Below are 12,875 nucleotides of genomic sequence, written 5' to 3' on the forward strand. Positions count from 1 at the left end.
ATATAATTATGTTTTTTTTTTCGGTGCTGTGTCTCTTGGATGCCTGCTGCTTACAGTCTGGCACCTGGTTGCTACCCTTTTATAAAGCCCTGACCTCACCTGAGCGCTGTGGGGGTACACGGCCACAAACATCCCAAACACAGATAATAAGAAAATCCAGAGGGCAGAGTCGCTGCAGATAAACACCGCCACACACTGAGGGTGACGATTATGAGGGATTACATCTGTACGAGTCTATACATTGTTTATTTTTTTAGGAAAATCCTGCATAGTATATCTTTAGCAATTATGCTATAAATGTGGCTTTATTATAAGACTGTATTAGACGACATACAAGACAAATAATATCTACTGAAACACCATAAAAGTCAAAATAAACCGAACCTCTCTTTGTTCACACAGGGAGCTCTGCTGTCCTTTAGTTTTTCCGCCTTTTACTGCACATTCCTTGCTGCTGATGAGCCATTGTTCAGTGTTAAGTAAAAATCCCTGCCCAAGGGTCTATAGGAAGAGAGGTGTTTTTTTTTTTTTTTTTTTGTGCTGAGGTGTTGTGTTCCCTGCTCCCTTTTAGAACCGACAGCCTTATCCAGCAGACTATCCGGGACAAGTTTCAAGACTGTACAGTCCTCACCATTGCTCACAGGCTCAACACTATCATTGACTGTGACAGAATACTGGTAAGTAGGAGCGCAGTAAATTTCCATTGTTCAGCACTTCAGTCAGGTGTTTTAAAGGGATAGTTCACCCCAAAATCAGAAATGAATATGTTTCCTCTTACCCATAGTGCTGTTTATTAATCTACATTGTTTTGGTGTGAGTTGTCGAGTGTTGGAGATATCAGCCGTAGAGATGTCTGCCTTCTCTCCAATATAATGCAACTAGATGGCACTCAGCTTGTGGTGCTCAAAGTGCCACAAAAATACATTTGAAAAACTCAACAGCAATGTCTCTTTCCAGAAATCATGACCTGGTTATTCAAGATAATCCACAGACCTTGTTATGAGCAGTTTCATGTTGGAACTATTTTCTTTCTACCGAACTACACTTGCCAACTGTATCACAGTGCAGAAGGAAGTGTGCATCTACTGCTAGCTCGCTTCACAGGACTGAACAAGCTGACATCCAGCCACGATTGCCAGCCAGCCATTAATGTTTACTGCTTGTACTGTCACAAGCACAAGCCTATCATATGTCACCGTGCAGAAGGAAGCATGCATCTACTCATGAATGACAGGCTTGTGCTCATGACAGCATGAGACGTAAACATTAATTGCTGGCTGGCGATTATAGCTGGATGTTAGCTAGCTCAGTCCTACGAGGCGAGCTAGCAGTAGATGCATGCTTCCTGCTGTGCTGTGATTGTTGGCGGGTGTAGTTCCTACATGAAACTGCTCACAACAAGGTCTGTGAATTATCTTGAGTGACCAGGTCAGGATTTCTGGAAAGACACATTGCTGTTTAGTTTTTCAAATGTAGTTTTTTGGCACTTTGAGCACCACAAGCTGAGTGCCATCTAGTTCTGTTATATTCAAAACAAGGCAGACATCTCTACAGCCGATATCTCCTCCACTCGACAACTCACACCAAAACAATCTGGACTAATAAATAGCACTACAGGTAAGAGGAAAAATATGGACTTTGGATTTTGTAGTGAACTGTCCCTTTAAATAAAACCATTACCTTTAATCAGTCATTAGTTAACAGACAGAAAAATGGGGTTAAACAGTACGGCTTCTTTTGTGATATCCCCTCACAGTCTTTTTCTTTCTGATCAGCTAGCCTATAATAAACCGAGCTCCTGCTGTGTTCCTAACATGAAGCAGACCATTGAAATATGCACCTCATGTATTTACTCCCCCTGCCATACATTAAACACACCTGAGATCCGGAGTTAAACAAAAACCTCTTCCCTTCTTTTCAAGGAGCCTGCTGCACAACCTTTTCAGAGTTTTAATTCACTCAGCCTATTTCCAACAGCTGGGCTGATTGCTCCCTCCCAGCATTCCCTCTCATTGAGCCATGCGCTCGGGCCACTTGATCTTTGGCCCTTTCCTGCCACTGCCTGCAGAGGTGCCAATTAGTGCCATTTGTGGCAGCATTTGTTAAACGTCTACGGAGGACAGGGCACGACCTGGTGGCTGCTCGGTCGCTGAGAGGGCAGCTAAGAAAAAGCCAGATATCACACAGCGTGGACTGTTTCACACCTACACTCGTGTTAAATGCCCCCAGATTGTTGCGCACTCCGGGAGAGCTAAATTTGGGCCCACCTGAGTCGCCTTGTCCAGATTTTAAGCTGTGCCATATTTAGACGCAGAATGTTTTCCAATATGCTTTTTTTTATTTATCCTTTATTTAACCAGAAAGGTCCCATTGAGTATTGGTATGTCTTCTGCCAACAAGTCCTGGTCATGGTGGGCCAGCAAAATTAAAAAGTTTCAAATACAAGTACAAAAAGAAACTGAGAACATCACAAAAGCATATCCAAACACAACAAAAGATACAAAACATACAGGAGTTAGAGTTGAAAAAGAAAAGCAGTAACATTGTTCTGTAAAAACATACTTTTAAACATGTCAAGAGAGGTTAAAATTTCCAAGTTTAGTTTTCCTTGGATCTCATTTCAAGCTTGTGGGATGTCAAAAAGTCAGATTTAACCAGCTCTGTCTGAGAGTTTGGGACCATGTGGATGATTTTTTTCTGATGACCTAGTGTTATAGCTACTGTAAAGCTCTTGTAATAAAAATTAACATGGGTTTTTGTCTGTAAACACAGTGAAGTCCATTGAACCAAACGCACTCCAAACACACCCCGTCTCCTGGTATCCTGTCGATTATGACTGCAGCTGCTGAAGTCTCCCTTTCATACTAAACACCCCCTGAAACTGGGCTTTAGTGATAACAAACTGCTCATTACCGCTGTAAGGGGATCGAGCTTGTTAAAATTTGTCTGTGATATAATTGTAGTCCTTTCCAAACTGCTTGGATTGGCAGTATACTTTGTGTGGTTTACATGGCATGTGATGACACAGAAATGATGGTGATTTTCAAGAGTGTCTTAAAGGTGTGATTGTTGGATTTGACTGAGGACCACCCCTGAGCCGCTGAAATGCCGGGATAAATACATGGATAAATCACTGATCTTCAGTCTGTCAGAGTCAGCGTGCTCGACTTTCACACTGCTAACGGGCTACGCTCACATTGTCCGCGGCCCCCGCTGAGCACAAACAGGCACCCGTGTTTGCTGTTGCATGAGTCACGTAAAATGGATGGTTCCTAATGTGCAGAGAGCTGCTGTTTCCCCATTCATCTTGCACCGTCTGCATGCATCACTCAGCAGTGGAAAAAGCTGAAATGTCAGTTTTCCCCAAAGTAAAGTATACAGCCGGTGATACACGCTCACACCCAGCATTGTATGTGTGATTGCAGGTTCTCGACGCCGGCAGGATCCAGGAGTATGACGAGCCGTATGTGCTGCTCCAGAACCAGGAAGGGCTCTTTTACCAGATGGTCCAACAGACAGGCAGAGCTGAGGCCGCCTCACTGCTGCACACAGCCAAACAGGTAACCACACCCACCTTTGTCCCAGGACGGAGCTGTCACTAAATAGAGTCCAGCCTCGGCACACTAATCCCAGACTCTCCCTTTAACTCCAGACTTCATTGCTCACCTCCAAAATGATACAGTTAAGCGAGAGAAGATGTGCATTACCCTGACAATGCAAAGACACTTGATTACCATTTTAATTTAAAGTGCCTACTTGGAGCACTGCAACACCATAACATTAATTTCAAGAGAGAAATTGTCCCCTTTGTAGATTTACATCCTCTGATTTTTATCACAGAAACTCTCCGTATAATCTTTTTTTCCCTCCATAATGTAATTTTGAGATCATTTTAGAGATGATTCTAGAAAAGCAGCTTTCTTTGCACTATATCTATTTGGAAATATTGGGTTTAACTTCATCGCGATTTGGGATAAACTTTCTATGGGGATTACTGTAATAGAGAATGTCCATATTTTTTCCCTGTGAAATTCATTTGTGATGTATTTCCCCTTCAGACACTGAGCAGATAAGAGCCGGCTATTCATTGTTCAATTCCATTTTATGTGCATCTGTCTGGGACTACAGATACCATATTGCAACTTCAAACAGGTCTTTGTGAAATAAGAAAAAGTAGGCATCATTTCATTTTCTCTCTGTCCCTCGCACAAATTTATCAGCGGAACTGTATCTCCTCAGCCAGAGGAGTGAAATGAGTAAAATACTGATTTCAAAGACTCAGCACACTGTGGTATTATTTGGTATCGTCTTACCCTGCACACTGGCGGATTGGTAGTGACATTGTTCAAGCCCTTACGTTTTCCTTTCTTTATTGTGGGGTGCTCTGCTTAGATCAGATTACTGCTGCATCCATAACTGTCTAGCACCACTTATTAAATACTGAGATGGTCCACATGTTGTGTGTCAAGTTTCTATAGTTGTCCGTCAAGGTTTAAATACATTCAATAATCTGATATCAACCTCTGGCTCCTTTGTCCGCGCTGAAAGAGAACCCCAGACAGTGTATCTCACACCGAGGCCGACCTGCTTCCACCTGTTTTGCCTCTTTTTCCTCAAACTTTCTGTAATTGAAATCGTCAGTCTGTCAGAGCCTCTTTGTGCAAAGAAATTTTCAGACACTTTAGGCAAACACGCGGGTAAAACTGAGCTCAAATGAAACAAATAATTTCAGTGATTATCTCCCGATATTTTCCCCGTGAATTTCACCAGGGCTAAATAAGCCACTTTTGCATGCTTCAGCGGGTGACAAATCCCTTCACCCAGCTCCAACTGCATCTGTCATGAATCACACCTTAGCAGATCGTAGCTTAGATTGGACTGTGTGCTCTGTGTGTTCTGTGACACTGCTTCCCCCTGATGCACTTCCAGGTTTACACGAACAAAAAGCGAGTGACAGACGTGCGCTGTGCCAAGGACATCCGTGTCATCTTTGAGACGTCTCTTTGACAGTTTGGAGAGTCGCTGTGGCCCTCGCGCTCGCCATCGCTGACCAAAATCTTTTGCCAGATAGATTCCTTCCTGTGTATTAAAATGTCCTCAGACTTGGTGAGTGTAGTATGTGCTGCATTTGATTGGCGTAGTCCTTTGGTGTGGAACAGAAAAGAGGCAAGTATCTGCTGCAGGGTGGGCCTTTATTGACAGCATATTACTGCATGGTTGTTTATTGATTACACCCTGTTATGTTTATGTATGTGTGTTCTAGCCTCCTGGGTAGCTTCAGTTCTGCACTGGTGCTCAAAAGAGTTCAGATACTGGATGTGTTTATCCTGGTGCAATAACTTATTGGTGGCTTGAATTATTCTTTTAAAGCAAAAATTGTTTGGTTGCACTGCAATCTTTTTTATTGGTGTTTGGAAAGTGTTTGAAAAGACAAGGAGAACCTGAGAGGAGACACAAATGTTTTCAGTAATTATTGTGCCTTAATCAGACGATTGATTTTTTTTAATTGCACTGTTTTAATTAAGTACTCTTCCAGCACTTTGACGACAGCGGTTTTATGTCTACCTCAGCTCTTGTCAGCACAGAACAGTAAAGTTTAAATGTGACCTGTCATGTACTGGCAATGATAATGAATAACAGAGAGAAACACAAAACAGAAGTTTGTTGCCTCTGAAATTTTTTTTCATCAGCGTAATATCAACTTTCTCTGTTTACTCTTTTGATAAATGGGCTGTTGTTGCTTTAAAGACCTAGAACTTTTTACTTTGGCAATAACACGGCATTAAAGTCTGGGCAAAGCAAAAATAAACATGCGCTATGAGTTTGTCACACCACAGAAAAATGTGTTACTAACCCATTTGGTTTCAGAACTGTGAAAACATTAGCAATATTCTATGCTCTGAAATGCAGAGGGCGAGTCCGCTCAAGGTGCTGAAACAAAAAATGTACCACTGTGTTTGTTAGCGGCAACCCAGTAGCACAAAGCGCACACTTTCCTTGAGTCGAAGAATGAGCCACCACGCAGCAACCTTGGCAGTAACAGCGTCCTGGTCAGCAGCTAATGTTAGCACAAAGCACACACCCACAGCAGGGAGCATCAACTGCTGGGCCGGGTAACCGATTCAGGCTGAAAGACTGCAAGGTACAGTAGTAACTGGCTATTTTGCTTGTGTTTACATAATTTGTGGCATTTAAAGGAACAGTGTGTAAGACTTAGGGGGATTTAGTGGTATTTAGTGGTGAGGATTGCAGATTGCAACCAGCTGAAACTTACATACTGAAAACATACTTATTATATTAAATTCCATTTATGCCAATATATCACCCTAAACCAGGCATGCCCAAAGTCCGGCCAGAGGGCTAATCGTGGCCCACGAATCAATGGCAGGACTATCATACAGTTTGTAGACTTGGACCAAGTAGGAACTATAAGGTGGAACTAATGTGTTTTTATTAACAGGCTGTTAATCAAAGAAAACAAGTGGTTACCCAACTGTAGACATTTCCTGTTAGGTAGTAGACATGGACACAGCAGAGAAGCGTAAAGTCAAATGCAAGGGCTGTCGCTTTCAGGAGTAGCGGAAAGTTGAATACCTTTTTATTTAAAGACGTAACAATTGACCTTTCACTAAGCCCCGCCCCTTTGTGGTGGTCTGACAAGCTGTCGGAGTCAGCATGGAGCCCACGCTGTAACTAACTGCTCTCCCTGAAGAAATATTATCATATTTTTGGAAAAATGAAACAGTGATTCCAGAGAGAAGCAGACAGAGGGGTCTACAGTGTTTGAAGGATATATCCAGAATGTCAAACTGACTCAGCAGCAACAACAGGTTAAAAAGACAAAGATAGTTAGAAGCTAAAGCCGAACTATAGGCTACAGATCACTGTGTAAAAGTGAACCACCACATCACTGCTGATCGCCAGACAAGACAATGAATATAAAGGGAAACTTTGCTGGTATTGAACCAGCTGTGTGGCATCACAATGCGATGACACAGAGCTGGTTGAATATCAGCAAAGTTTGTGCAGCAGGGTTGGTCTTTTTTTCACTGTTATAATCCTTAAAAAGCAAAAGCAGCATGTGTATACATTCAGTAGGCTATATCTTCAGTAGCTAGCTAGCTAACCCTACACTTTTCAGGGTTTGATTTTGGTTTTGGTACAAGGAAGAAACGTATATCGTCTTCCAACCTGTGTTGTTGTCGGACCCTGGACTGAGCTGGCCCAGTGCTACGTTATGATTGGCCAGTCTGTGTCCGGGGGCGGGATTTAGCAAGGGGCAATTGTGTTTGTCTCAATTGTATGTTTTTTTTTTTTTTAATAACCCATTTGATGTGAGACACAGCTGACCCCCAGGTATATTCATATTACTTTATCTAGCCCCATTCAAAAAAAGTTTGCACACCCTTTCCTTGAATCTTCCACAGTCTGCCTTTAACAAAGGTGTTTATTATTCTGAAGGAGCTCAGAGAACTTGTTTTGAACTCACTGCTAACACACAGGGGGCAAATGAGGGTCTTTATATAGTAGGGGAGGGGTTATGATAAGGATCGCTCCAGCGTGTCATTGAGCCATGATTTCAGACCTGCCCAAATAATCCTGAACACAAATACAGTAAAAAGAACTTCGGTCTAACTCTGCAATGCAGTACTGTGTAGTTTTTCAACATGTATAAAATGTTGAGGCAGAAATCTCTGGTTTTACTTTACCCGGACTTTAATTATATTTATAGCTATGTATTTATTTACATTGTTTGTTTTGTTTGTATCTTTGCGTATGGTTTTGTTAAAGGTAATATTTCAGGGAGTTTGCACTTTGTAGTTTTTCAGTCATAAATAAGTGATACACATCATCACTTATAATTTACAACAAATAAAATTCAAAAGCCAATAAAACAGTGTTGCTTGAATGTTTCACTACTGTCTTCATTTTGTGTTTAAAACATCTTGTCTCATGTTCCACTGACTCACTTCCTCCTGCCGTTGCTCATCCTACACTCACATGTCTGAATGGTGTGTTTGCTCCAGGTCAGTGGTTACAACTGGTCTTGACCGAGATGCTACAAATTGGTGAGTGGTAAAGGGAGAACAACCCGGTGATTATCTCGTTGAGTCAAGTGATTTTTAAATTCCGTTTCACACTGGTGAAGTGATGTCGCTATTTGCTCTATTATTTTAGTGTGCTGGTAGCGCAGTATGACGATTAAGTCCCCAATTAAATTGTAATTTTGTCATCACCATTTCAATTAGGAAAGAGCTGTTTAATTTGCCTTCATACAGAAAAGAGCAAAGCCGGTGATTACACATTCAGCGATGGCTGTCAGTAAACACTTAGCTTGCTGTAAAAGGCTGTATTTAACCAGGCCCAGATTTGGGTCGTGAACTGCGGGACATCAGTTCCTTTAAAAGCTGAGTGATTTACACAATTCATTAAAGCCAGTGAATCTTCAGCCAGCGTCATATTAAATGGTTACTTACTCTCAAATAGCCCCTTGGGAGTTGAATTGTTGGCTTGCGAATAGATTAAAGTTTACATTGAAAAGAGAAATTGAATTCAGAGGTAATCAATAGCATAATGGGCCAGTGAGAGGAGCCTGCTGCCTGAAATGAAATTACCATATTTTTAATCTTAATTTTCCACTCTGTTTATCTGACAGTGTGGATGTGCAATCCAAACAGATAATGAGAGAGTGGGATATTGACAGAGAGGTCCTCTGGAGTGCTTGTTTCAGTGATTAAACGCTGTGATCTGTGATTACTTTGTGTCGGGTGTCAGGCTGGCGGCCAGGGCCCGGGGAGACGCCGGCACATAGCAGCTGGAGCATCATGGGTCTCCGAGGTGCTAATGCACCTGACACAGCATTGACAGCATTCGAAACCCTATCAGGGACTGCACCACACGGCAGCTGCCACAATAGGAATACTCATGGCACTATCTACATCAGAGTCAGCATATATCCTCTCTGCTCTCCCCTCGATAACAGCCAGCACAAGAATGGCGACAACAAAGTTTGCACAATAAGTATTATTAAGCGGATACCTTCCTACGTCGGCCAATAATAGCGCCATTTTAAGACATATCTGAATAGGTGTGCAAATAGCAATGCCATCAACATAGTGCTGATATAGCTTTAATAAATAAATGTCTGAGAAACCTGGCTGTCCACACAATGAAGTTTAATCCCAAAGAAATAAAACACAAAATAAGAGTCAGCACAATGTGGAGGCAGCGAATGAAATGATGCATTCACACCGTAGCATTTAGCCCATCCACACTTTAAGAGAGGAGTGATACGTGTGTGCCGATTTGAGGATGTGATACATGTCCTATTCAGTTAAAGACGTTTTATTGTCAGTTGAGAGAAGAATAATGTAACAAGTATCCACAACAACGGAAAGTGGTGTAAATTATTAAAGGCTGTTTTGTTGCGGGCCAATAAATAAGTAGTCTCAAGGCCGTTTTGGGTTGAGGAGACAATGTTTTTCACAAACTTTGTGTTGTGCCAGCATTTTCTTTTGTGATGGATACTGCTTGTTTGACAAATGGAAACAAATTGCATGGTGCAGGCGCCTGAATGGCAGGGAGCTGGGGAGTGTCAAACTCGGCGCTGAAAGACGATGAAGCGAGAGCCTCAGGTTTTTGTGGGCGACTCAGACCTGACTGATCCCAGCATAAAGTACTTGTTGAAGAGAAGGAGAAAAGGAGAACAGGATTTCGACAGGCTGCAGTGAAATTAGGAGAATTGACTATGGCGGCTTTGTTCCTGGCTGGTGACATGGGGTGGGGGAGATGGGGAGACTGGAGCGATTCCCCAGAGACTCTGCGCTCAGCCTTTCTAAAGTGACTACAAACTGAATATCTGACAAGTTCCCAAGGCCTGACATGACTCTGTGTGGAGCGAAGAAAAACAAACAACAAATGGCACGTTTTTAAGATACATGTGGTGACACTGGATGCAGTGTGTTAGAAAATGGCTTTTTATCTTGTTAAAAATAGGTCCTCAGTTCGGAATATGTTGATGCTATATTTTCTAGATTGTCGCAGAAACCTAGTGAGACCTACTTTTTCCCTGTGACAGACTTTGTGAAAGTAGAAACTACACAATGTTGTTTTGGGCTTATAACTAACTTCTCTTTGATCTTACATCACAAAAATCCCAGAAACATACCTGCAAGTAGTTCCTCCAAACATGCACACATGAGGTTTGATAAGCCACACTGTATCACGGTGCCTCAGCAGTTTAGTGACCACTCCGGTCTGGCCTTATGGACTGGCCGACTAATACTGCAACAAACAGTAATTATAGGTCACTGTGTAATGGATGATTGTGCTCCGTAAACTCTACAGGCTGTGGTTTGTTTCAGACTCTGTGGAGGGTGAGTATATTTAACATCCAGGGGATACATTCACTGAAAAGTTTTTATGCTCATTTGCACAAACAACAAGAGTCTGTTTATATTTTGAAATTATAAAGTCAGGGTTACCGCTGATCTTTAAAAGGTTTTGAAGGTGTTGAATTATTTAATCTACAAATAAGTCCTTAATCTCTTAAATCAACCTCTCAAAAGTCTTAAAAATGCTGAGATAAGGAAAGTAGCCCTAAAATAAAAACATCTGTTTTTCTTTATTTTAAAAAATGATTTTACTGAATGCCTCTTGCTTTAATGTCACGTAGATCAGGATGGGATTCCAACAACACTCATATTTTGTTTCCACTTGGAATGCCTAGAGCAAAGGATCCACTGTCTACTAGCTAGCAAGGCCCCTAGTGCACTGTGTTTTGAAGGAGCCTGGTCTCACTCAGAAGTTGTCGTCTGGCGCTTGGGCAGTGACTTGTGGTGTCAGAAACCAACGAAAAATGGCATCCTTTAACGACGTTAGAGTTTAACGGCACCCGGCCACGTCAGGGGAAAATGAGGCAGGACAAGGACGAAAGTTAAGGCGACGAAAGTTAAGGCGACGAAAGTCCGACTGAGGCAGGTGGGAGGGGTGGTGGATAGGTCCAACAAACATCGACTTTCACCTGAGAGAGCAGTGTTCGCATCCAAAATTCTAAAGCCAAACCCTGTTCTTTTTTCCTAAACCTAACTACGTGCTTTTGTTGCCAAAACACAACCATGTGCGTTTGTTGTTTAAGGAATAAAAAGTCAATTTGCGGTGTTATACCAACATAGTGCGTTTATTTTGAAAGAGACTGTATGTAAACGTTAAATTTCCTGTGAAGACAGAAGTGTATTTTGAAAGAAGACAATGCATGTAACAGGCAGAACTTGACATAGCATCCCTAGTGGCCAGAGGGTGGAATAACAACTACTGAGTCCATCACGTGATGCCGTGAAGACATTTTCCCATAGACTTGCACTGTAAAAGAGACATCTGTAAATCAGTGATGTGCATTTTTTTGAACGTCACAACCCCCGTAACATGACTTTTTTTTCACTATCAGAACTTGATCCATTTGGTATGGTAACATTCGGAAAATCTAGAAGAGCCACAATTGAATCATTTTATCCCCATTCAAGTTAGCTAAGCGCTAAACCGTAAGTAGCCGGCTCTGCTGGCGGAAGTCTCTAATGCGGTAGTTCCAAATGGCTGGGTCGCGGTCCAAAAGTGGGTCGTGGGTCCATCCTGAATGGACAGCAAGTGACTAACAAACATGTCAATTCTGTAAAAAAAAAAAAAAACACTTTATTTTCAAGTACAGTGGTTTCCGACAGAGAACTTCTATTTTGAAATGCTGTTTCAAGCTGTAGAGTGAGGAGTAACAGACAGCTTCTTGACAGCATGGCCAAACGCTGAATGTATTAAACTGTGGGGACCTTGACCTAATGACTAAGGAGAAATCTGGACCCTCTGGCTGGACCAGTTGGGAACCACTGCTCTGGTGCACTTGCTCTATGGGCCCTAAAAAGTCACGTTTTTATGATACATTTAGGCAAAATTGTCTGTAACCCTAAGTAACTGATCATGTGTTTTTTCCTTAAGTTTTGTTGATTGTAAAACTGGTCTTAAACTTAATTCAAGAGGCATTCCAAAAATCTTTAAAGGTGTTAAATCTAGCTTGCCTGAAGCCGCAGGAAACCTGAAAGAGTGTCCGTTATTTATTGAAAATAAAACTTAAATAAAACAGAACAAGAGGTCTCAAAGAATCCTGGATTTTTATCATTTCACCTGCCCCTGCTGCTTTGAACTAAACTGGCTAATGTGGCCTTTTGAAAGGCCACCAAATAGGAAACCTCTTTGCATGCTTTAGCCTTAAATCCTGGGCATGCTCTGTCACCTTCCAAAAGTGCTGTTTGATTCTTCATCTGCGAGAGAAAGAAGCAAAGTGGAGGGCGAGACAATACCACAGGGCTTATCTCATCAGTAAATAAGGCTTATTGCTTAAAGCTATAAAAGGCAGTGCTTATTGGTGATGTCATCCCTTTGTGGAAGACTGATGAAGCTTGAGGCAGGGGGCACAATGTGAGTGTGAATGTGTATGAGCGTGGAGGAGGAGGAGGCCTAGTGCACCACGCTCAAGAGTTTCTAACTTTCCCCTGCAGAGTTTGATATAATTTAAAATGTATGACATATATTTTAACTGCTGCTGCACTAAAATTGCAGTCTTTGGAGGTAAACTGACCCAAATGTACTTCAAAGTTCCATCTGGCCAGGGGGCTTTTATCCTTGCCCATGAGAGCGGTTGATGTTCTGTGCATGTAAACGTGCAGCTTTGGGTAAAGGTGGGGACAGCTTGTGTCCCCCATTATTGTCTGGTTGCATTTACGTGGGTCCAAGGGCCCACTGTGTCTTTTCGGGTTACTTTCTCATCATTTCTCCTAATGTAGAGACCCACAGGGTTGGTGGCAAGCGCACAATGCAGCTGTTGTATG

General features: G+C 42.1%; 1 protein-coding gene across 1 annotated transcript in view; it reads left to right on the top strand.

The window, feature by feature from the left end:
• Window positions 1-7,889, top strand: part of LOC117251802 (ATP-binding cassette sub-family C member 4-like) — a 64,835-nt gene extending 56,946 nt beyond the window's left edge. The window contains exons 29-31 of the mRNA XM_033618354.2: window positions 572-677; window positions 3,426-3,560; window positions 4,930-7,889. Of these exons, the coding sequence (XP_033474245.2) occupies window positions 572-677; window positions 3,426-3,560; window positions 4,930-5,007 (319 nt within the window). The 3' untranslated portion in view covers window positions 5,008-7,889. The remainder of the gene's footprint in view (window positions 1-571; window positions 678-3,425; window positions 3,561-4,929) is intronic.
• The last annotated feature ends 4,986 nt before the right edge of the window (window positions 7,890-12,875 follow it).

The sequence above is a fragment of the Epinephelus lanceolatus genome, chromosome 14 (genome assembly GCF_041903045.1).
Source record: "Epinephelus lanceolatus isolate andai-2023 chromosome 14, ASM4190304v1, whole genome shotgun sequence".
NCBI lineage: Eukaryota > Metazoa > Chordata > Actinopteri > Perciformes > Serranidae > Epinephelus > Epinephelus lanceolatus.